The 26,372-nt window shown below is 41.3% G+C and overlaps 1 protein-coding gene across 4 annotated transcripts in view; it reads right to left on the bottom strand.

Moving 5' to 3' along the window:
* Positions 1-783: 783 nt before the first annotated feature.
* The window catches only part of PEPD (peptidase D), a 139,305-nt gene continuing 113,716 nt past the window's right edge, over positions 784-26,372 (bottom strand). For all 4 annotated transcript variants that reach the window (XM_067004197.1, XM_048068809.2, XM_067004196.1 and 1 more), the window contains 3 exons: positions 20,843-21,027; positions 9,699-9,890; positions 784-1,466 (listed from right to left, as the gene is read on the bottom strand). In XM_067004197.1, the coding sequence (XP_066860298.1) occupies positions 1,317-1,466; positions 9,699-9,890; positions 20,843-21,027 (527 nt within the window). In that variant the 3' untranslated portion in view covers positions 784-1,316. The remainder of the gene's footprint in view (positions 1,467-9,698; positions 9,891-20,842; positions 21,028-26,372) is intronic.

Genomic DNA, 26,372 nt, shown 5'->3' with positions numbered 1-26,372 from the left:
CATGTACCATCTCCAGGACAGGAGATGCAGAGATGATTGAGATCTCTTCACAGGGAGAAAATCCTCCCTTGGCAAATGATAAGACATGGAAGGACTCTGACACGCTGCTGTGACTCCAGAGCCCCAGGTACGGTGGAGAGAATGCTCTGAAGCTGCTTCGTAGTCCAACTGTGCAAAAGAGCCTGAAGACTAAACAGGAGTTTTCACATATTCATAAGCAATGAACATAAGCACGATGTGTTCAGTAAGGAAGATTATTTTTATGTAGTTAGAACAACCAGGACTATTTTATGATGCAAGAAGAGCATTTATTCTCCTGCAGGCTTTACCTACAGTAAAGAAAGGATTCTCTGGGTAATTTAAATCTTGCATGAATGGAAAATCATTTTATGATGATTATTAATATGTTTGTGGTCTATCCAAATAAAATTTACATTATTTAATTCTGAACCTGCTAGCACTGGACAGTTAAAAAGAACTCTATCATTTCACAGAGCACATGCTGCTGAAATGACCCCAATCCCTGTAACCAAGATACTTCCTTCTTGCAAATTTTAAGGCTCATGAACACCACAGCAATCTACATTTTTAAGGAACAAATAGATGGACAAATCTCATAAGCCCTGAGCTGTGTGTAAAGGATCAATACACCCATTATCCAGAGTAGAAAAATCTGTCTAATGATGGGTTGAAATTTCCAGAGCACAAATTGGTAGAAAGGTCAGATAAAGAGGAGGAAATGGCAGCAGAAGAACATAATTAACACAAAGTTGTGAACACAAATGATGCCATGGATGAATTTTAATAAAAATTTCATTCTGTTTACTCCATTTTCATTGAAATAAGATCCATAAGAAAAATATACGTGTCATTGTGTCCACTGAGAATAGCTGATTTTTTCTTTTTCGCAATACTTGTGCTGAAGTTTAATAAATGACTTAGATTGTTAAAACTGCTGACAGCATTCATATAATCCACTTGTTACTTTAAAGAGTCTGTATCATCAAAATTCAGATTTCATTGGAAGAAAGATATGTCAGAGCTAAGCTCTGATAGAAGTGTAAGCCCCACCGATTATGCAGCAGGTTTATTCAGGTGGCACTTGTCATTTAAACTGCTGACTGCAAGCAGCAACATTTGGTTTACCTGGATATCCAGTGCTGAAGCCTTCTACCTTCATTTTTAATTAATGAATCATTCCAGCTAATAGCCAGCCTGCTTCTCTCACTACTAAGAATTAGATGCATTTTATATGCCACAGCATTAAATCAGAATGATGACTGATTAGCATGAGACATTAAGTATCCCCCTCCAGTTTACTGCTTTTGGCTGGACAAGGAGTCAAATGACTTGACACTGCTTTGGCCTTCTGCCATGAAAGCCTCTATTTCTTCAACAGTACGTGGGACGCACGTTAGCAGCTCCATTCCACTGGCTGTCACTGCAATGTCATCTTCGATCCGGACCTGTTACAGAGAAGACGCAGTTATCAAGGTATTCCAGCTGGAGACGAGAAGCACATCAGGAAGCGATGGCAGTGGGAACACAAGGAGCGTTTCAGTCTGAGTTGTTGACAGAACAGAGGCAAAACATAAAGCAAGCAGCACCATTTACCCTCGGCACCGCAGTGGCACAGAGCTCTGTAGGACCACATCCCCCTTGGGCCGCGGGCTCCTGCCACCCGCCCCGGCACCACACAGGCTCCCCTCCCCTGTGGTGGGTCTGCAGGTGACGCAGGTGGTGCCTCTGCTGCTTCGGATGCCCCAGGGACAGGCTGAGTGAGATGCTGCCTCAGTGAGCTCATGCTGCGTAATTACATGGGGCCAATAAATCTCCACCCTCTGACATCAGGAGCAGAAAAAGGTACGTTTCCCCCTGAATTAGCCTCCAACCTTGCTAGTGCACAGCTCGCTAGGGACAGGTTGAAGAGCAGTGCCTGCTAACATCTGAAGTACTTGTTCTTGAAGCAGTTCTGTTGCTGAGCTGCAGTTAACTACTTTGCACTTAAAAATCACGTTCCCTTCTCTCTAAATACAACCAACTTTCAAAGGAGGAACGGCGACATCAAATAGCTTGTAGCTGATACTCAAAACATTGAATTTGGAGCCGATGAGAAAATCCTAAGCAGGTCAGACATTCCTTTTAAAATACAATGATTGCACTTTAAATCACGCAAGGAAAAAACAGGTCCTCTCAGTTTTCCAGCTCTTGTTCTGTTAAAATGAAAAGTATGTACCATTTCTGTTTGTCTCTAATCTCTCCTTACCAGTAAATATGCCTACATAGTCATTTCCCGTTATCTTATCAGAAAAATGTTACTAAGTCGCTAAGCTGCAATAAAAGCAATTTTAGTAAGGTGTAAATCCAAGAGAACACAAACTCTGGGGACTCCCACCTTACAGTTGCTTTAATTGTTTCTGACCTCTTGACATTTTCAACTAAAAATAAAGCTGGTTAACATTTGTACTTCTGATTGCAAAATAATCCATTTGTTCAAACAAAATGAGTCATCCAGCCCTTATTAAACTGTTTAATGATGTCTTTGCCAGATTATTTCTTTTAGTTGGTATCAAGTTAAGTGTATTATAAAGCAGAATTAAATAAACAAACTCCACTGAGTTCACACTTTTGATTTGGACAGCTGTAAATTTGAAAGCTGCAAGTCCCTCTCCACTCGGTGAGTCTGAAAGGCCCACACCAGGCTGCAGAAGGGGAAATCAGCAACACAATGAACAAGTCTGTGCACTTCAACAGATTTTACCAGGGTTGTTTTCTTGATTCATTGCTTCAAATTTTGCCAGCTGAGTGAAAAATAAGCCAAGGATTCAGCCCCCAGCATCCATCCTGCTGCCTCTGATAGCAGCACGTTGCTGGGGCTGGGTGCTCCAGGCCCTGCCAGAAACCTGCTGGTATATCCAGTCAGTGTGCAGAAGTGCTAGAATCCGTGCGGTAGGTCTGTCTGGTGATGTGGTAAAAGCCCAAACACCCCATTTCGCCAGTGAAAATGGCTCTGGGCACAGCTTTGATGCAGAAAGTAAAAATATAAGCGCCAAAGTAACTCATCCGAGGCAAGGCTGGCCACAGCTAGAACTGCCTGTGGGACAGCCCCTTCCCAAGCACCTCCAGCTGAACAGAGTTTCACCTCTTTGAGCTAAAAGTCACCAATGAATCTGCTACAGAGACATTTCAGTCACAATTCATCTGCTTAGCAAGTAAGATTAGCAAAAAAAGAAAAATAAATCTTATTTTCCAGTTCAGCATCTCATGCTTTCACCAGAACTTGGGCACTCCTTGAGAGGACAGACAGCCTTGAAAGCAGAGCAGATGAAGGCAGCCTAACATGGGGAAGAGCACACGGGGCAATCTGTCAATACTGCATCCTATATATGCCTCAAGAGAAAATCAGGATGGGGAATGAGCTGGAAAATGGAGCTAGAGTGAGGAAAGGAGCCATGGAAAGCGAGATACAGTGAGGCCAGACAGGACTGACAAACAATGGATGCAGAGGTAAAGTCTGGAACGGTTGGAGCCTGGAAATGGGCAATTCTGTAAGAGGATAAAGGGACGAAGAGATGGGGGCTGGCTTAGGACTACAGAAAAGGAGGTTCTGGCAGAGGTGGAAAGCAAAAGACCCTGAACAAGCAAAGCACAGGGGGGTGCTGGAGCCATCTATGTCTGAAAACTGGGAGTTACCAAACAGAAGAGGACAGGGGAGACCCACAAGTTTGGAGTGCCACACACAGCAACTGGTCATATAGGAGGAGGATTGTTAGGAGGCTGCTGTGGATTGCTGTGTAAGGCAGCAGAGCCAGCCCTGTGTCTCCTGCTGCTCTCCACCAGCTGCTCAGCGGGTCAACAGGATGCAGCTGGAGGCATGAACGTGCCGCTCCACTAGCTCATCTAGCACTCCTAGGGAAGCTCCAGCTCCAGCTTTCTCCAGGATCCAACCATCCCTCTGCCTGGATGAATCTAACCTGAAGTGTGCACTTGCCATAACAGAGAAGAAATACTTCCCACTCTTGGTGCATACGATCCCTTTACCTAAAAAGAACACAAGTGCAGAAGAACACAGGTTCTCAAGAGGGGAATTTTTTTTTGCATTTGCTTTTCTGTTCACATCATCAGTGCTTCACAATGAGCTTAAACTCAGCAGCAGCAAAAAGCAGCTTCAGAGGACCTGCAAAACCTTCCCTCCAGGAGAGCCCGGCACTTGGTCTTGTCTTCTGTCCAAATGGACAAAAGATGCTGGATCTGGCTGGCAAGGCTTACTAACTTGGGACTGCCTTTCCCAGTGGGGGACAGTTGTTATGAAACTTGCTCTTAGAGCTGTCCCTGTTTGCAGGCTCTTTGTTCCGCAGTGCTGCTCGTTTCAGGGCTACAACGTGGTTTGGAATCAAACGCGGCTTAAAGGAACAGCAAAGGGAGGTGTGGGGCCATCACTGCAGCAGCGGCTCTCAGGGGCTCCCTGCAAACACCCCAGGAGGGACTTTGCTTTTTCAGCATGAGATGGCATGTTTCAGGAAGCACTCCTGCAAAGGAACGCCAGGATCCTAAAACGCCTTTTTCTTATCATGGGTAGTGGCATGATCTATTTAGATACATTTGATTGCACAACTGCCTAACGCCATCAACAGACCATCATGTGGCTTGATTCAATGAACCTAAGCCTGTCCCAAAGCAAGGCTGTGCGGGCACAGCCAAGGACAGCACAGGAGTTAAACACCATGCTGCTGTCAGCTATATATACAGCCTCGCACTTTGTCCTGACTAACTAATACAGTCATGCTCCCCAGAGCCTCTTGTGTTATCTTCCAAGCGAAGGGGGTTGTAGCACTCATTCATTTCTTTTGGATGATGATATATATAAAAGGCTTCTGAGAGTCAAGAAACAATTTTGGCCAATTAAATAGTCCAGATCTGCACGATGACAGATCCCAGATGTGATGAAAAAAGACCACTGGTGACACGTCTTCATTTTTTTAATCTATTGAGCATTTGTTTATGGCTGTGGAAATCAGCAATACTATCACTACAAGATCCTAGAGCAGGAGACCTGCCTGGGAAAGGATTACAGGACATGTGCCACATGTGCTGCCACACAAAGTAAATTAGCACACGTGTTTCTGGCCAACTGAAGAAGCCATGCATCTGCTTTTATAGCTTGTTTCCTGCAGAGGCAGATGCGTGTAGACAAGGGGACTGAGCCATCGACTCACCAATAATTTTAATACAGCAAACTTGTATGCAAACTTGTCACAGAGTTCAGCTTCCATACTTCATGGGGATATACAAGGATTGATTAGAAAATAGGTTCACCCCTATGTCAAAGTTAGGGAGAGGTGGGTATGGTGCAGGACTGGGGAAACATCTGGCACTCTCCTGTTCCAACATTATATGAAGAGGTAACACAAGGATGTCTCCTTCAGAGGCTAACAGTCTGCTGTGCAGGGACTCTTTCTTATCCCCTGCTGCCAGTCTCCCTTCTCTTACTCAAAAGCAAGTCCTCGTGTCAGGCACAATTTATTTTAAAGGTCTACATATAAAGATTTCATAAAAGAGGATCGAGATTTGCAGGGTGAGGCCATGCATTTTATTAGATCAACTGATATGGCTGGACAAAGAAGGTTGAGGCACACATTCCCTTCATCAAGCCTCAAAAAGAAGCAATAAACTATAAGCTAAATACAGGTTAATAGCAACTGCTCTTAGTTTAACCTAATTACATTAATTAGACAACTTAAGAGAAAAGGGTAAAGAAGGTTTGTAAGCAACTAGTCACTGATTTTGGGCTGCCTACGACTATCACTTCTCAAAACTTTACAGAAAGCTATAATCTTTCATGAAGACAACTGCTTTTCTGTGAAAACTTTTCCAAAATATGTTGAGTAGCATTATTACTGTTGCATAATGTGAAATGTTAAAAAGCAGATGAGTATTATAATGTTTATTGCATAGTAAGCTACTTCATTCCACAACACACATTTGCCACAAGCCCAGGAACAGAGCTCAGCCTTATGCAAAATAGAAATAATGATAAAGACAACTGCATGGCTTTGTGAGCTAAAGGTAGAAGCAATTAAATATCTTTTCAGAGATGCAAAACAGAGAAGTATTTTCTGCTTTTTATCTGGTTTAACATTCCTTCCTGAATAGGGAAGTCCTATTGTTTCAAAAAATATAATAATTTTTGCAGATCTTCAAGAGCTAGGTATTGTAACTCTATTTAACTTTAAAGCGAGAAAAATCTGCAAATGAAAGGAAGTAATATATTCATCGTTTAGCTGTGATGGAGCATTTTCTCTAAGTTACATACAGTTTTCACATATTAAGTGCAGTGCTGGTTCTACAAATCTTAGGGAAAAATATAGCCTGAACAGAGACTGAATACTTAAGGCCAAAAAAAGACTGAATGGTTTTACTGCGTCTTTGAGAAAACATCATATGAACTGCATGAATCAGAAATCAGCTTATGAAGAATGGAAATGTCAAACCCTAAAGGGCAGCATTTGGAGTTGGTATTTCCCCTTCTCTCAGGAACCAAATGCTTTTCCTGAGCAAAACATACAACCATGTATACATACCTCTATGTGCTCTACTTGCACCTCTCTGTTTATGCAACAGAGCAGCGCTCACAGAGCCTGGGGAGAGCAGAGGTGCCCTGGGACAGGTGCTGCGCCACCGCCTGACGGCAGCCCTTGCCCCACAGCGTTTATGACCTCCGTAAACTGGGCCTTCATTTCACAGACTGAGAACTAAAGTACATGTGACCGAGTGACTTCCCAAAACTGGCAGAGGAAGCTTGTAGTGGACCCGAAACTGGACTTCACGTCTGTCAAGTACGAGTTTAGGGCTTCAGACAGAGCAACGTGCGCTCTCAGAAGCAGCTCCCTCAGCAAAACCTCTTGCCTCGCTCCAGAGGGATCCATATTTGATAAAGAACAGCTCTTGTTTGGGAAGGGGCCAAATTACAAGGTTTCCGAGCAGCAGTTACAGCCATACAGCCCGGGTGTGTTTGCGTTACACGTAGGCAGAAAGGCTGGGCTGCCTTGCACCTGGTCTGAATGTGTGCAGTTGTGCTGCTGCACCAGCACCGACGGTGGGTACCAGCAGATATTCACAGTTACAGAAGGAAAAACTCTCATTTTCTCCATTCTTCCTTGCTCTGAAGCTTTTATAATCTCCTTACAGCTAACACTAGGCAGCATGAATTACAGTAAATGGCTACAGTGTTTCTGGCACAGCAAGAGGGCTTCTGTTCTCAGTGCAGAGACTTGTCACATTCAAGAAAATTATCCAAAACCAAAAAAGACATGAATTCAAGGTGAATTCATTAAACTCCACAAATCCCTGTGTAGATCATCTTACTCAGAATTACAGTGGTGTTACTTTGGTTAATATAAGTTCATTTTTGAAGTGAATTAAACCATACCAAATTAAGAATACTTTAATTAGTGCTGAACTCTGTAGAGGAAAATAGGCTAGTTATTTCCTTTTTCAGTACGTATTTTTCTTTCAAACTTAAAGAAACATTGGACATGACTGTAGTGAGCTCCTTGGCTAGAACTGCCATCAGTACTAATCCCCATACTACTATGACTACATATGACTACACATCAGTAACAACACTGGGCTTCATAAGATCTTTAAATCATGTAGAGAGAAAGTTTTCTGACATACGTTTGAGACAAATACTCATTCATTCTGGAAAAGCTAAAATGAACCAGCATGCAGATAACTAAGCACTCTGAACAACACAAATTGCATTTTGATTGCATTACAGTTCAGCTTTTGTGCAGAATTCAGAAATATTCAGATGCATTTCTGTCTGAGATTTTATTTCCATTCTTCTCCTGGACAAAATCAAGTGACAACATCTGGCTCAGGGTGTGTGTGTATTATTTTTTTTTCTCTAAGTAAAATGTATTGTTCACAGGGGGATCGGAGATTTAGATTTTTGCTCAATCGTTTTTGGGCAGCTCCCCCTTTTTGCAAAGTTTGTTGGCTAGCTCTCCTTACAAGTCATCATTACAGGAAGCTAAGCAAAAAACAGGGGAGAAAGTTAGACTTCATTTGGAATCTCTGGAACAGAAGTGACTGATTCAGCAAGTCATACCAAGGTAGAGATGCTGTGCTGCCATTCCTGTTGCATGCAAACACACACAGCAGGTGAGCCATGTGCATGCCTCAAGCCAGCAGAGCTGGAGTGGGCATTCACAGCAAACCATGGAAAAATGTGGGCTTCACTGAACGCTTCCAAAGAAAGCTCACCAGGAATCAATTCAACTGCCCAAAACCTCCCACAGTGTGTTTGCAAGAAAAATGAAAATAGTTAAAACTGTTTTCATTGTGGTGTTAAGCTACATAAGTGCACTACAGTGTTCCTTTAGAATATGTTTCAGCGCATGGTACCACATATAACATGTTCAAAATTAGAAAACGCAGAGTTAACTGCCTTTCATTCATCTGTATCTCAGCTGGCTGGCTGGCAAGTCTTGATAAAGAAACAACACAGAGACAGGTAACGTCTCAAACCTCAGCAGTGAATTAAATAGCAGAGAGGGTAAAGTCCCACATCTCTTGATAAGATTGCTCACACCGGATAGCGAGCTTCCAGAGGCGGCTGCCCAGGAGCCCGAGTGACTCACACAGCTGGTAATGGCGCACACAACTTTTTGGTCTGGGTTGGTGGTTCAAAGCCAGCTCAGACCAAGAGCGTTACAGTAATTACCCTCTCATGGCTGGCGTACAGTGATAAATTAGTTGATGGCAGCAACAGACAATTCCTAATGAGTGACTTCTCATACCAGAAAATCACCGCCGTTGCCAGCGATTGTTAGCTGTGTTGAGACTTAGCAGAAAAGCCAAGAGAAGGATGGGGCACTACAGCTGCCTGCTTTATCTTCTCTGTGCATGAATACGGAAGCCCAGAGAACAATGCGGCACCCTTCAAATGCTCGCTCTGCTAAAATGAAAACCTACTGGAAGCCACTGCAACTGCTACACATTCTGCTAGGGTGGTGGTTTTGAATGGGAAATGCCCTGGAGAGCATGGAGAAACAAGGCCCTTCTATTTACACAGCAGCTCTCTGAGTGGAAACGATCATTCGGACCACTGCTACCTCCTCAGTCAGCCAACCTTTTCTACACACATGCTACTACATAAGCCCTGCAATGTGATACCTTAAGCACGAGAGCTCATGAAAACCATTGGCCATTCCTCAGGAAAACAGGGGAAGGTTTTACATTAATCAGTTTCAGGCCATTCTGGCAATAATGCAGTAAGAGTAATTATTGCTGTTTTTCTCTAATGCCTGACTTGAACAGCGTAAGACTCTCCTGCCTGGGGACAGAGCACCCGACTGCTGCTGCTGTAACTCTGGAATGTGAATCTCAGTCTCTTATTTCATAACATATACACGTCTTGGATTGGACAGAACTCCTACCTGGCACGTAACTGTACAGTGTTGACAGAAGGTATTTCAATCAATGGAAAAATACAGGTCTCTTGTTAATTAGATATCACAAGTATAAAACTACATTTAAAAATAACAAGAAAAGACCAGTTTGTCTGCAGGGCAAAATGGCCTGAGGTACTGTTTCAGGAACAGACCCCCATAAAAGACATTAAAACTTCTCAAGTATATAGGAAAGGAACAGAAAAAGGGTTTCAGAAAGCCATCCAGCCAAAAATTACTCACCCCACCAAATCCCCTGAAACGCTGCAGGACATCATTGTTGATGAAACAGGACTGCGCAGGATCGCGGAGAGCTTGGTCCAAGAGGTGGTCGATGAAGTAGATGCCTGGTTCGATGGTCAGCACCATGCCCTGCTCCAGGTTCCGGGCAGTGCGCAGGCTTCGGAGCCCTGGCAGGTCAATGCGGTCCACTCCCTGGGGAAAAAACACCAGTTCTGATGGACAGAAACACCATATGTGACAAACCTCTTATCAAGACCATCCTATGCTGACCATTCCATAAGACATCCAAAACACGTAAAATAATTGGGAATTAGAGGACTGAAATTGTGCTATACAATTTTCTCTCATCATTCTCTCATTTAGCTTTCAGGCACAGTGATTACCAGGTTTCAACTCAATAGCCAAACTATTTTTTAGGCTGCAGAAGTTCTGGCTTTAGGATATGCTCGGTACTGTCACACTCTACCTTGGGAGATGCACTGTTTCTGGAGAATAAATAATTTCTTGCACTATTTCTTTCGGTACCTTCTCTTGAAATGTATAATATCTTAAGCAACATGAAAATCTTGAAATGCACCCTCCACATCATGGCTGAAATAGCCGAACTATGCAACAGAGAACAATTTCTCCAAGGATATGCAAATGTTTATTCTCACTGTATGTTATTAAGCTTATACATTTATGATCTTGATTCATGAGCAATGAGTCTACACATGACCTCATAAAAGCAGCCCATTTAAAACTAAACTTTTGTCAGATTCAGACTTTCAGGCAACATAGTTTTTAATAATATCAGTCAGCACCATGTCAAAACAAGTTCTGACTAGCAAAATATTCTCTTCTTCTCAAAAGCTGGTAAAGTAAAATGATATATGAGGACGTGCTTAGTCAAGGAATTAGAAACACTACAAAGACTAGTTCAGGATATTAATTTTCTTCCCCCAAATGTGCCAGGTATTGCAACATCTGAATAAATATATCTTGATCCCACTAGTTTTTTGAAAATCCTTTGCAACTGTAGCAAAATTTCATCAACAAATATTGTGATGACCAGCAAACAGATCACAGGCCTGCGAGCTTACAAACATGTACACACGTTGAACTTCACTCATGAAAACTTTTCCAAACTAGCCAGTCAAAGGTTAGTGGGTTTGCAAGACAATGGCTTTATTTATCTGGTCTCCAGGTCACTTTTCCAAGGCCTTCTCATGGCCAAAGTCATCATAGTTTTCCTGTCGGTAGCAGGCTGACTCTTTTCAAAAGCACCAGCACTGTAACTGGTACCAGTTGGATGAAACATTCCCTTCTGGAAGGGGAAGCACATTGCCGGGACGCTACCCTCTGCTCCTGGCAGCCAGGGCTGCGCTGGCAAGGCTGCACTCCTGCATTTCTTCCACGCCTCTGGAAGAAGTGCCATGAAGCCGGGGGTAGGCAGGGGCATACCCTGCATATTAGCCATGTTTTAAATCTCACTGAATCGCTCCCTCTTCAAAGTGTGTCTAACCCCACAGCACTGTTTGCTCTTGAGCTCCACTTTCAGTTCAGAGAAAGCCTATCTCACAGGAGCAGAACCTGCAGTAGCCACTCAGCACTGTTTGTTTTGTTCTCACCGGTCACCCAAGCAATAACGGGGTTTCTTTTTTTTCCTTTGCAGAGCTATTCTGTCCCAATGCATGACATCTTACAGTAGCCAAGGTTTTCAGAGCTAACCAGCTTGGGCATCCGCATGTGCCCATTTTTCAGAAATGCTGAACATATGCAGCTCTTGGTGCCCTTGTAAGCCAGGCCAATGGGATGCAGCAAACATACTCTGACCGTTTTCACTGTATAATTGATACCTTCCATTCCAAACATTCAATCCACGCTTTCCATGTTACATTAAAATCAGAAAGCACGATTTTGATGTACTGAGGCCAGGAAACACAAATAGTCTGATATTAAAGCACAGCACTTTGCATTTAAATTCTTATCAAAAATCAAAGAAAATCAATATATTTCTAAACTTGAAACAATAACTGTGCAGAAATGGAGCCATTTTTCTTTTTTGCTGCTGCCCCATGGGGTTTGGCATCTCACACATTCATTGTAATGCGTAAAGGAAATGAGGGCATCCAATCTTGTGGATTAATCTTTCCATGAGCTGTAAACAATTAGATTAGTGTCTGGACCTTTTGGTGTGTTGCCAACTATCTATCGGCTGCTTTACAACAAACAACCCATATTTGGCTTTTAAGTGTACTTCCCTTCAATTCTGTTTGTAAATGCCTTTTCTAAGGCAGTCAATCCAAGACAGATGCTAGAAAGATGAATGCACAGTGAGAAAAACAATGGCAAACATCCTCTGAAGGCAGCGCTGGCATTGCGTGTGCATTTTTTGCCTTTTCTTAAAGCAAAGGAGATTTAACACCAGGTGTGATGATCGAGCCTGGATGCCCACCTCAGGTCTCTCCATACAAGCGCTAAAGCAACACTCAGATGATTTGTCTGGACAGTCTGCAGTCTGATTCTGCTTTTAGCATTCCCTCCAGGAAGCTAACAACACGCTTACAGCCAACAAGCAAGAGCCAGGGACACACAAGTGGATGCCCTCGGAGGTGGAAGCTCCCTGGACAGTCACCAACAAAGGGAGCAGCCCCCAGTCCTGCTCCTACAGAAGCAGAAGAAATTTGCAAGCTTTCTGATATTCCCTCAATCCTAGCAACTCCACATTGTGTTAGCTCCTGGTTTCATCTTCATATCCTTGGATTTTGTGGGTACTGAAGCCACTGGGTAAATGGCAGCAGCTGCATTTCTTCCACGAAAGCATCTTTTATGGGCCTTTGGAGAAAGGGTAACTGCTCAGCTTATCAAGGACAGAAAGCAGGACACCAGTGGGTGGGCATGTGGCAGGGAAGCCCTACCTGCCCCTTCAGTAGAGTCTGGCAAGGTGTTCACTAAGAGATGCGTGAAATGGAAGAGGAGAAGCGGGTTTCTGGCTGTCACCTGTATGTGGCCATGCATACCCAGTCTGTCTCACGTGAAGCTGAAGGAAAAGTTGTGCTGAGGAAGGGCAAGAGCACGGCAGGGAAGATGATCATGTGTGGGGGATGACAAAATTCCTTCTTTTGAGAGCAGCACTGGATTAAAACATACATAAAGCTATGGCCTCAGCATCCCCAGTGACATATCAGGCACTTGTGACTATCTCGGTAGGTACAATGTCCACCAGCTCTGCTTTGGTGGTTTACAGAACCAGGACAACTGAGGACTCTTCTAACGACTGAGACAGCTCCCTCCCCAAACGGAAGGTGAGAGGTCTGAAACAAGGACACTGCCATGTCCCATCATCACATCAAACCCTGTTGGGAGCAAAGCCTGCTGGGGAAACCTCGCTCCGCTGGTATGAATCCTCTGCCGTTAACAGATTTCCTTCTGTGTAAGGAGGAAGCTTCCACGTATTTTGCAACTAGACAGCTAATGCCTTGTTTTCAACAATAACCACGATGTTGTTTTGGAGTTAGATGAAATGAAGAGTAAAAGTCTGAATGCCGGCGCAGCAGTTGTGAATATCTGTTTCTATTATTGTTATATCCTGGAGGCCTGGCCATGGATCAGGACCCTGTCACACTCAGTGCTGTACGTACAATTGTAAAGCGTAAGATGGTACAAAAAAAAGAATAGAGAATAATCTAGAAAATATTAACACCTAGGCATCCAAAAAGAGACTCCTAGTGATATTTTGGGAATATTACTTTTCAAAGAACTGTTTATTTTCCTGTATACTGAAACAAAAAACTATATCCAAAACCATTTTCTAAGACTGATTTTATTTGGAGGTTCTGCTCACATTTTAAAATTGAGACACTCCCACAGTAAGCACAGATGTATGACACTGTCATTTGTGACTGTACTCCTGCCAAGAACATCAGATTCCAATTAATGGTTCATGTAAGGTAACAAAAAACAGCATGTCTAGGCAATAAGGACTGTCAAGGGAACAAGAGAATTATTATGTAAACTGATTTCATTACTATGTAAGCAAAATAAAAGTTCAAATTAAGTTAAGTGGAGAGTAATATAAAATATAGATCTATTTTTGGAATAAGGAGGGAATTAGGAAGTATGCAGATATGCCTAACGCTCAGGAAAGTAGTTACGGAAGACTAGAAGTTGCAATATCCCCAGAATACCTCAATGTAAGGATGAATAGCTACCTGCTTTTAAGCAGCTCAGTGGTTAATGGTGGTACATGTTGCTTCTTCTATGGAAGAACTGCAATGCGCATCAGGATGGATGTTGTCCCACAGCCACCAGCTACCAGGCACAATGATGGGAAGCACAAAGAGCTCTTGGACCCCTTGGGTGAGACTGATCTTGGGTCTGTCTTTAGATCAGGTCAAAAGAAAAACACATAGGTGATGTCTCTCCTGGCTGCTCATCTCCTACAGATCCAATATACCAGCTGGCGATGCACAAACACAGAAACCAGGGCTGCAAGGCTTAGTTGGCATCACCCACAAGTTTTCTCAAGCCAGCAATAGCAGCAAAACACGGCCACAGCAGAGATCACCAAAGCTATTCATAACTGCAAATACTGAGCGACACAAAACTAGTTTCTGGTGCTTTTTTCCAGTTAAATCATCACAGAACTTCTCTGAGCCTGACAAATAGGACTGTCCCATTTGGACCACATCCGATACAGTGAAGTCCTAACCATTTTACCAAATTGAGTTCAAACAAATATTTAATTCAACAGAATACCAACGCTGTATTGAGATTATACAAAATTAACACTGAAGTGAAATCTCAGCTCTTTCCCTCTTCCCCATTCTCCCACTGTGTATACCCAACATCTAATTAGCTCATTTATTGTAAAAAGAATGTAGCCCTATGTGGCTAGTAAAATAAAAGGCCTGAATTCCATTTCACTTGTCTCCTGGTCCCTTCCCTCTCAGCCCTTGTTTCTCTAGCTGAGTGCTGCTAATGAAGATTACTTTATTCAGTCTGTCCCGCTTTTCCCCAGCAGCCTGAGCTGCCTATAGTCACCTGAAGGTACTGCTAGTCGTGCCTTTGAAATCAGCAGCAGGTTACCCGAGAACATGCCCCAAGCATCACATACCACTTGTGGCATTTGCAAGTCAAAGCTTCCACTTCTGCACGAGAATCTAATTACTAGCTGGAGCTTCTGGGACACAGCTCAAAGTTAATATTGGGGGAATGAAGGGCAAATGATATTAACTGGCTATTTTTATTTGGAACATTTTTGTTCTTTTCCTAGGTATTAACTGTGGTATCAGGTTTAAACTGCCTGGTAAGTTTCCTGCTATTGCAGGGAGCGAGGAAGAATCACCTGTCACTTAGTGGAGGTAACTCTGCCGGCTCAGATACAGCTGAATCAGCTGAAACAGCAGAGTCAGATACAGCTGAATTTCGATCCATTGCTTTAACGTGGTTTTGTCCAGAACTTCACCTGTCATTTTTACTGCCTGATCCCCAGATGTCACCAACCTCCATTGCTATCATAACGGAAACAATGCAATGTACAGATTTTGTCTTTTTTTTTTTTCTTAAAACCTAGGAGTGAGAGTAATAGAGCAAATAGTAAAAATCACTAACTTGACAACTACAGCATAAATCTGGAAGATGAGGAAAATACTATTTAGATAGATAGGTTATTTAGATAGATAATTCGTAAGAATTTGGATAAAAAGTTTCAAAAGCCAACAGCAACACTGCTTTAAGATGAGACCCAGGACAAGCACTGTTTTAAAATGTAACAGACGTGTCTTTTTGTGACATAAACAAAACATACATAGGCTATAGCCTTAAGTGAAAGGCATTTTTCTTTTGTGGATCTTTTGATACTTGGAATACTTGGATATTAACGGAAATTGCATAGCAAAACCCCCCTGAAGTGTATCCCATGACACTTTATACACCTTACTTTTACATACAGTTGAAGCCTGAACTGTGTTATCTTGGTTTTAGATTCCTGCTGCACATAGAGTGACTTGCTCAAAAACACAAGTTCTGTTAGGCTCTGCTAAACTTTCAGAAAGATTTGGACAACAAATATTCAGATAAAAGCTCTCTTAGCACACAAAGTGTTTTGCAACAAACTTCAACAAGTAAAACAAACATAAGCAAGTATCTCCTTCAAAAAAAAAAAAACAAATACCAGAATTAATGAAACCCAATCCAAGCAATAAAAAAAACAAGTCCACAACACTTTCTTTCTCAGAGGAAGAGGGGAATCCTGTGGGGGAGACAGGCCAAGGTCTGCACCAGGCACTGCACTGACACAGCACCTGGACATTCCCTCCTGTTCTGCCTTTGCCCAAGTCCTAAGTTTCCAAGAACACCTACACTCCAGCATCAGTCCCTGCAGGGAAAGGCTGCTGGGACCTGATCACAACTTTTCTGAGCACGTGAAAGATGTGACAGCTAGCGTAAGAAGATTAACCTAACTCTGGGAGGGGTTTCAAATCCCACAGAAGAACCTTTAGTGCCGCAGGGAACTTTACTGGTGTTTGACCCAACACAGACAAGAAGCACTCTGGATTTCAGTGCTATTCTGCATGGAAATGCTGCAGAATTGAAAGCCTTCACCAGTTTGGTTTTTGCCTGCACTCTGCCTGCTCAGTGGCCCACCCAACCACACGGCTCTGCTATTGCTATAAAAGAATGCAAAGAATCAAAAGAAAGTGATTCAAGGGGACCCCATGAGGCATAAGAAGCAAATTTCTTGTATCTTTTCTCAAGGCATACAAAACTGACTACAAGAAAAAAAAAATGCTAAAACTGGTAAAAGGCCCTTTTTCTCCTTGCTCATTTAAGTGCCTACCATACAGGTTGTTTCATGTTTGCAGGTCCTGGGTACACAAAGCTGCAGCAAGGCTTTGCAAGGTTATGACCAAGTGAAGCGATTTGCATCACTGGGGCTCCACATAACAGCTTTAGGCTCCTTGGTAAATTCACCTCATCCTCTGCTTCTTAAAGGAAAAAAACATTAATGCATCATTTGCAATGCTAACCACAAAAAATGAAATCTTCTGCTTCAGCATAAACTAGGATACAAAAGGAAAATAATTTTTGCCGGAACAAGAAAGGGACCAAGATTATTCCTGCATTCTCTAGTATGTTTGGCGACCTAAATCCCCAGACAGTCATCTAGGACCTGGCAGAAAGCTTTCTGTTTGAGCCAGACGGAGCCTGCACACCTCTCCGAACAGCAGAGATGTTCCCCAAGCACGCACAGTCATGGAGGACATGGATAACTCCAGGATCAAAACAAACCGCTAACCTTAATTTGCTGATGCAGAATAGCAATGAAAGGATCAGATGAGAATAGAGAACTGAATTAAAACTTTAAACTAAGGTAAATCTTGTAATTTTAAAAGACAAAACAAAATGAAACTCTTAATTCACAAGATGTTAAAATCACAGTAGTTATTAACCTAACTTAAATTAACTGGCTTATTATTACAGAAAGTCATCAAATGTACTTAGCATTCTTCAGAGCCTTACAGTCAATTAATATAACATGAAATTGAATCAACTTAAGCATCTAGAGACACAGAACCTAGATTTAAATGAAAACTTCAGCCCCATCTACCTCAGGGTCTGAAAATTTGGGATCACCTACCACATTTTCTCAATTGCAACAGGCACAAACCCTCATTTATATCCCATATCGAATTTACCCAGAAACAAATGAAAGAGTGTGGGAAAACCACCTCCATGATTAAATTTTACAGCTGAAGCTAAGCCCAGTGGAGTTTTCACCCTTTGAAGCTAGCTCTTTCTGACTGAGGGCCAGATTTTCTGAAGTGATTAGTACCACTGGGGCTGGATTTTCAGAGCTGCTCAAGTTTTAGTTAGACCCTTAAAAGAAGCAGACAGATTTTCAAAGTAGTATTCAACGCTCAGCTTCCCCAGTAGGAATAACGTGGTGCACTACGGGAGGCCGCATTCTCAAAGGAGCTCTTGACTGCAGAGCACTTCTGAAAATCAGGACATTTACTTGCGTGCTTAAAAAGGGAACACCAGTGGTTATGTTCTTTTAAAAATCTTGTCTTAAACAGAGTAGCTAAGCCACGTTTATAGCTGGCCAACACTCATTACTCTTTATTACGGCAATAAAGGATGGGAAATGTTATATTTTCTAATATTCAAGAGTATCCTTTACAGAAAACGTGCAAACTTCTTAGTGTTTGTCAAAGAGGAAGAAAGTGCTTGTTCAGTGCTGCATGTGAAAGCAGCTTACTGGAAAAGATGAAAACCTATTATTGCCAATTCTGAAAAAAAAAAAAAAGCAAACCAAAAAACTTTGGCTACTAATGAATAACTAATCTAAGCTAACAATGTCTGGAAATAGTTTTTTTGGAACACACAAAACTTTGTGACGGGTAAAAATTAGGAAATTAAAGCTTATTGTATTATTCCAAATGTAACTGTTTACACTTGAGGAAAAATAATGGAATAATATCCACTTGGAAAAAGTTTTTATTTTTAAAAAATCCTTTGTAATACTCCCAGAAATTCCCTCGGCCAAAATAAAATAACTTGCTTCTTAACCAGTTAGAAAAAAAGAGCATGATACATGGCATAGGCTCAGCGTACAATAAACAAACAAATAGCTTTATAAAGTTCCTTGTGAAAATCCTGCTAGGTAGTAAATGTTTAAAACACACCAAAAATCACTCCACAGTCCACTTGATTCTTTCAAAACACATTTTCTCATGAAACAACAAGCCATAGATAAAAAAAAGCCTTCTCCTATTTAATACGGACACGTATCAGACTCACGAGAAGAGTCCAGTTGCTCACGTTTAGATTTGCTTGGGGAAAACCTCATCCCCCGAAGCCTCCCAGTACCACCCGGGAGCCGCAGCCCCATGGCTTCCTGCTGCCACAGGCAGGAACCGTGCCTCCCATTAGAGGCTCAAGCCCAGAAGCACCTAACGCAGTTCATGCCACTGACAGGCTTTTGATGTGGGTTTTCCACCATCAGGTGCTCTGACGCTCGGGTACCTCACCTTAGCCAAATGACCCAATACAAGGAATCTCATGCTCTGGGTCAGAAGAGATGTGACAGGTCTAACACAGGTGGAATCAATGCTGCAGAGAGACTTTAAAGGGGCTGCTCTTCTACAGAAGCCCAAATTCACTGTTTTTCAAACTAAGCTGATGCCACACAGCCATCAACATGCACATTTATATGCCAAGACAGGTCTTCAGTTATTTGTTCATGAGTTCACATATATGCTTCCCCCATATTCAGGAAATTTGTTATTTAGGATCAGATTTTGAAAGGGAATTAGCCATGCAAATATTTTTAATTTAAGAATGTAGTTGCATGTCTACACAAACAAATTTAACATCTGCAAGTATAAAATTCTCTATCTGCATAGAGCTCTGGTATTTTTTACAGACCTTCAATATAAAAGTGGAGAGTGTAACTTGTATGAAAATTGAATCCCTAAATCTAGTTTTATCTATAAGAGGTTGCTCTTACAGAACTCTGGATGGATCAGAATGCTCTCAGAAAAAATGTCTCTTAAATTATATAAAAAAATATAAATAAAAAGCCAACACGGTACTTTTCATTCTCTTAATTCTTCTCACTTTTTCCTAAAATTTAGTTCTCTCTAACGTACCAAGTCTTGAACATATGCTCAAGTTTCAGCAACTGCACCAAATCCAGCAAGGTTATTCACAACGTAAGCGAAAACGATCTAAGCAGAGGCATGCAACGCTGGGGTCCTGGATTTCAAAGTCCATGAATTCTCCCAAGTCACCACATCCCCTGCGCTTTGCTGAATGCCTTCCATTTACACACAGAGAGAATGCACTTGGGAGAGAGAGAGGAGGGGAAACATCCATCCTGTCTGTATTAGCTAGTGAAGAAACCTTAAAATCAGCATAGGGTTGCTTTTGATTTTTGTTTCATTTTTATTACATGTAAGTATAATAGCTGATGCCAATACATTGTCATCACAGTACTGTGTGTCAACAACAATTATCTTGTAGTGTTTAAAAATAACAAGTACCCTCAAATATTATATCCTGTTTCTTCCCTCTGCAAAAGCAAAATCAGCAAGAGCAGCTGTTATGCAGCCCATGCATCCAACACGAAAAAGCTTCTAAATATGCTTAAACCTTACCTAATAAGTTTTAACTTTTTTTTTTTTTTTGGTTCATGTAGGAGAACTACCTTACATAAGAAAGAAAGAAATCCACTGATCTGTTCACATAATATATTATTGAAAACCCTTAAACAGTCAGCCTCATGTAACCAAAATGTAACACAGAAAATCCTTCTGAAATCTTTCTGAAGCTACTGTAAACTTCCTTTTTGTATTCAAATGTTAAGTTCAATTTCCTAGGAGAGGGTTTATTTTTTTTCAGTATCATTGCAAGCATCTTATCATTGGGTACAGAATTTTACCTATTCTGCTTTCTGACTGCAGTCACAAACCACTGTGTTAATTCAAGGGAAAAGGTAATCACTTTGTGATTTCTGCAGAAACTCAAATACAAGAGATCATGCTTTCACATTTGCAAAGACTGGGAGACTTTATGGACACTTCCCTTCTATTCCCGTTCCAGGACAACACATCTACGTCGATGCCCATGTGGACAGTAGAGATTAAAGTTCAAGACAGGAATATAAACCAGCTTGTTTCCATATGCCACAGCCATCAGGATTTACTAGCCCAGTCACAACAGTGGGTTCCCACAGCTGTCTCACATCTGGAACAGAGCAAGTGAGTCCTCTCACTACAGGTTTCATGTCGCTCAGGTACACTACGTAGCTCTCTGTCATGGCATAGCTATGCCTGAGTGACATATGTTACAGTGGTGAATCTAGGAGGTACACCACAACGTATATAGAAATTGAGCAGATGAAGAATGCCCAGAGGGCAGCATCAGTTGAGTTCTCCCTAAAAGCAATATATATTTCAATGAAATAATAAATTCCCCTTAAGTGAACTGCATAAAATATCACTAGGATACACAAAATATCAAAAGGATACACTTAAATGCACCTCTGTTCCACCTCTGAGAAGATGTAACCGACTAATCACGCATTAGCTAAGAGAAATGCTGATCGAATCAGAGGGGTTAATCTACGAGGCTGTTGAGAATGGACTAACACTAACCTCTGGGTAGCCTCCAACGTCATGCACATCGATTCCAAGTAGATGTCCAAGTCCGTGTGGCATAAATATTGCACCCAGATGAACCTTCACCATGTCATCTACATTGCCTTTCAGAATGCCAATTTTTGTCAACTCCTCCAGATGGACTCTGTCAGCCAGACGGTGCATGTCAGGCCAGGCGACCCCTTAGAGAGCAGAAACAAGCAGCTGAATTAACTATTGCTAGAAGTTTTTAAAGACAACTTTCAAAAAGCAGATGTAACACGTGTTTATATAAAAAACAAAGGTGGAAAGAGCAACTACATTAGCACAAAAATACTTTAAACAAGACAAAATTATCTTAAAATGCATGCAAAGCACAGAAAACTACAAGCAAGAGGAACAGCATCATCCTATAATTCAGCTCCACATGAAAAAAATTAAGATGCTGCATCTATGTCTATGCAGATGCATAAGTATCAGTGAGGTTTTCAAAAGAATATGAACTGTACAATGCAATTATTTAAAACACAGCATAAAACATTACCATACCAATTATTTTCAATAATTATTATATCCATTTACAGCATTTGAGATGGACAGTACTTTTCTATGTACGTGGAAGATTTAAAGCCCACATCGTTTGGCAAAGGCACTCTCCAGAAATTAATGATTCCCTTGTGTTAATGGGCTGCATAAAACACAAGTCCTCTAATACACATACTAACACAGCATTACAAAATACTGTTGGTTGACTAGAGACAGCGTGCCAGGATGCATTAGATTTCTATTATTTTGGTATAGGATACAATTTTGTTTGACAAACTGCTGGGGGGGGAGGAGGGAGGAAGAAAGCAGCTCTTTTGTTAGTAACGCAGTACTGTCTTAATTAGTTCACCATGGCTTTGAGTCATCAACAGAGCAGTTGCAGAGTCAAGACAACTAGGGCTAAGGTACAGTAAAAGAATATTTTCCTTGTTCAATTTTGGCATGATTAAATAAATAAAACCCCAGCAATTTTTAAGGCCAAAGCCCCATCAAATTCCATTTGCTTTAATCCAGTTAAACACACAGCTTTAGGGTCTCGTGAACTTTAACGTCATATCAAAATTACATTAGCACTTACTGTTAAAAGTACTGAGGCTTCAAAAACTGAAATAAAATGAACCTATGGGAGGGTTTCAATAAAATTCAGTTCTCTTACACGGCTCTGATATTAAGGTCAGAAAAAAACTGAAGGCTGCATACTGCATGCCGTCCACACCACCAGCAATGTACCTTAAAGCTCCCACCAGCACTGCCTAGAATTGGTTCAGCATGCAAATTAACACGCCAGCTCCTTTTCTCCCTCAGATGTCTGAGCTATCACCTCTTCAGCCTGCTGTCTGCAGGCAGCTGAAGAAGCACCTTCCCAAGCAGCACCACAAGGCCGAGGTGTGCCGCACAGCACACTGTACAAATCCTGTTTTCTCCCAAAAGCCAGCAACGCTCAAGTGAGTGATGCTCGTCCACAAAACTCGTGCAGTTTTCCAGTTCAAAATGTGCCGTCTTGTGTTTCTTTCCCCTTAGAAACAAATTTAGATTTTTCCTTCAGTAAGTATAAATATAGCTATAACCACCTGTTCTTTGCTGTGATCAATGTAATTATATTTTAAAAGCATTTCAATGTTATCTTTTTTGGACATTGACTGTACTGCAATTTTCACTTCTTTACATTCACCCAAAGTTATTTCACAACTATCTCACAATAGATTCCAATCCATATGACAAATTGAAACCACTACAATCTACCACACAGATGTTACTGATACCAAACTGGCAGTATTACTGAATCACGGCTGTTTTCCTGTTTATTCTGTAGCTGTAGGAATACAGAATTTTTGTATGTACCTCCCAGTTCAGCTTCCACTCTTGGTGATAAACTCAGACTGCTCTAAAAATTTTCAGTATTCTTTCTGGGGGAAATCAGACTTTTTTTTTGAGAACTCTCCCATGATTTCTTAGCTGAGTATTACTATAAGTCTTCTATTTTCGTCTCCACGGCTGTAAAGCTACGTATCATATCTGACCCCGGTCAACTATTTGAAGCCTCCATCCTCTTTTGATGTAAACAAAGGTCACAATTCTGCAGCTGTAAGACAAAGCACAACTGTGTCCCGGATGCTCTGCATAAACACGAAATGAGGTGCCTGGGAGAAGAACTGAAGATGAGGTGTCTGCTGCTCGCAATAAAGCTTCCCTCCACAGCTGTGCTGGTGCTATTTGTCTCAATCCAAACCCACGGACTCCACTTAAAGAGATACAGAGACCTTTTATCAAGCTCAGGAAGAGATGCAACTAATAAAGAGACAGGATTAAACTGTTCATAAAGTTAAAAAAAAAAAAAAAAAAAACAGAAAACACAAAGAACACATATCCATTTTTCTGCAGAAGTTTAATAGAGCAGATCAACGATATTACTCCCTAACTGGAAAGACTACCGTGTTTGTAAATCCTGAATATCTGACCAACAAATCCAAAACAGCCCATTTATCCCCTCCCCTCTACTTTTTTCTGTTTGCCCTCACAGAGAAAACACATGGCTATTTGCCCTTTTCCCCTCCCCCTGGAGCTCTGTCTTCTCCATGCTTTGGTTTTCATCCCTCTTATCTTTTCATTAGAGACTGAGGACAACAAAAAGCTGCACTGCAAAATAAATTATGAAGCCGGATGGAAATCTTGCAGCTTCGGGCTCTCTGTTGGAATAAGGGCAGTGATACGTCTATCTTCTAGCCACTGCCATCAGCTTTGCTAGCTGGGGGAAGCGCTGCAGCTCCAGCTCTGAGACGCATGCTGCAAGAGCTGGACAGAGCGCTGGGACAGCACGGCCAGAGGGACGACAGACTGCCGGAGGCACCCTGCTAACTACAGCTAATCCCACTGTGCAAGTAAATAGAAATTGGTGGTCAAAGCTTCTTAGACAAAAAGTTGAGATGCACTACACTGTCTGTTTTACTGCCTGGCTTTGTGTTTCATTCTATCATTACTCTGAGCGTGGTGGGATTTTGCATTATTAGGCCACTCTCCTCCAAACCACTTAACCTACAACAGTCATACATATGTAGGCTATTATTAGTGTTCTAAGACAAAATGTGAGGACATTTTTGAGCTAAGTAGAGATAGTGAACCAAGTGGAGTGACCTTACCACACTTCAGTTAAAAAATGGTGATATCCTTGTCTTGTTTGCTATGAACTGACTCCCATCACGCTAGGAATAAACTTTGATAATTAAGTGCAAACAGACCCTCCCCCCCCTCGCTTTTTAAACAGGGGATTTGACAGGCAAGGAGGACCTGAACATCGATTTTTCTTCAAACATTTCCTACTACCTTTATAGTCTCAAAAGCATTAAGAGAAACAACTACTTTTCAGTAATACGGGAACTTCTTAGAAGCACTGGAGAGTCTATTGCAGGAAGGAAGCTGTCCTAATTCTATAAAGATCTTAGTACATTTTTTTGCTTAAAGTATATTCACATGATGCACAGATTTAATATACAACTCTTCAGATTTATTTTAAACTTAAAATAGTGTTAGATTTACCTAGCAATTGGAATCTTTACAATACAATGGCCTATCCAAACCTGTCTCTGGGACTGGCTATAGCATGTCTGTACCTAACTGTATTTTAAGTTAACTAGCACATATACCTGAAGTACAAAATTAATTTTCCTATGTAAATACTGAACTTCCAATAACTGTGAGAAGCACAGAAAGGAGGAAAAAATAAATATCATGGCTATCTTTGCTAGGAAGGCCATGGACAGGATTTCTTCAGTACGCTTCTCATCAGTTTTTTGGATTAACCATGCTCAGAGCATAGAGAGCTCTGTCACCTGCTGCAAGCTGAAACAGCAGAAGTCAAACACTGTATTAACATTCTTGCAGCAAGATGGAAAAAGTTAAAAAACAACTAAAAACCACAAAGAACTTCCACACAAGTGGATCTAACATCAGTTGTATGTGTTACCGCAACAGCTGATGGTATTGCAACACCAATCTGCATTAGCCTCACACCACCAATCACCCACTAGGATATTTTACTGATTTATTATTCAGGATTATTATTTTTAAGCTTTGGAGAAGATTATCATAGTTGCAGACACGTTTTTTGTGTAAAAAGGTTAGTTCCATTATCATCTTTAAGCCATTTTATAAACCAATTATACTTACTGACAGATGGGGTTTAGAAAGCTAGATTGGAGGGTCCTTGGACTTTGAAAGCTTGTACCAAAATGAGTCTGCACTCAGGAAAATCTGCTGATGATGTGTCTGCTCCATTCTTAATTCTCTGCCAAACGAGATACTGGGTAATACAGGTCACTGAACCAACGGCTGGCTCCCCAGGAAAGCTCAGTTACCAAGGCTCGTTAGGCTGCAATTCATTACCTGCCATGTAGCATACGCTTGGGCAAGAGGCCAGGGCAAAAAGCACCACACGCAACCTAAGTATTTGACATCCCTTGAGTTATAAAGTGAACTACACAGCAATGACCAGAGGTGCATATGTCCAATACTGAAATGTAACAGACCATAGATTAATTAAAAAATATATCAACTATATAGGCTATTAATTTTCAGAGGCAGGTACCTACTACTATATTACTGTACTAACTGTATAACAGAGCTTCACAGAAGCGTGAGGTACTGTGTTTAAAAATGGCAAACTTCATACATTAAGTTTATTACACTTTTTTTTTTTTCTAATTTGATCCCATCAACCTGAATGTTACCCAATAGTCTTAGATAATTGCTGTGTCAGAAAAGGGAAAGATAAAATGTGTATTGTTTTACTTCCCTGAAAGTATTTCCTCTCTGATTTTCTGTTTGGCAAAACCACCAAATTTCAGATAAAACACTATGTTTTCAGGACTCAGAAAGATCTCATAAGGACACCTTTTTGAGCGTTCTACTGATGGGGAAGACTTTTGTTCCAAAAGAAAGAAAAGAAATGCTTCTAGTGAAAATTGCAATTAAAAACATACCTATCTTTTAATGAACATGGCATAACTTTCTAAATAGTAGAATTAAAAATGAGTTGCTGTATCACACCACAACCTGTTCCTCAGTTGCTGCTACCTCACTGTTATTTTCATTCAAGGGATTATTTTCTGATGCTTTATTAGAAGCCATTCTAGAACGTAAAGCAGAAGCAGCATACAAAAGTAATTTGGAATTACTGCGTACTATTTAGCTACTTTGGTCGGAAAGTGCTCTGGAAAGGCCTAACAGGATTTTTTTGGCCGCTACTTAGGGCACTTTGTGGTTGTAATGTGACAATGATTAAACCACAAATGATTTAGCAGGGTTTTTTTTTGTTGTTGTAGGGTGGGTTTTTTTTTTTTTGCCAGCACAGATGTCACAATCCTACTAAAAAAATTAGTATGGCAAGGTTATAGGAACTTCTCCCCAAATTGTGCTAAGGTTAAGCTACATTGTATTTCTGAGAGTCCACAGACAAGGGCAAAAGGCCTGATGTCCCCTGGCAGTGCCACTGAAATGCAGACACAAC

Source organism: Anser cygnoides, chromosome 12, assembly GCF_040182565.1.
Source record: "Anser cygnoides isolate HZ-2024a breed goose chromosome 12, Taihu_goose_T2T_genome, whole genome shotgun sequence".
Taxonomy (NCBI): domain Eukaryota; kingdom Metazoa; phylum Chordata; class Aves; order Anseriformes; family Anatidae; genus Anser; species Anser cygnoides.
Note: the sequence above shows the minus strand (reverse complement) of the source record. Positions and strands in the feature narration are given on the sequence as shown.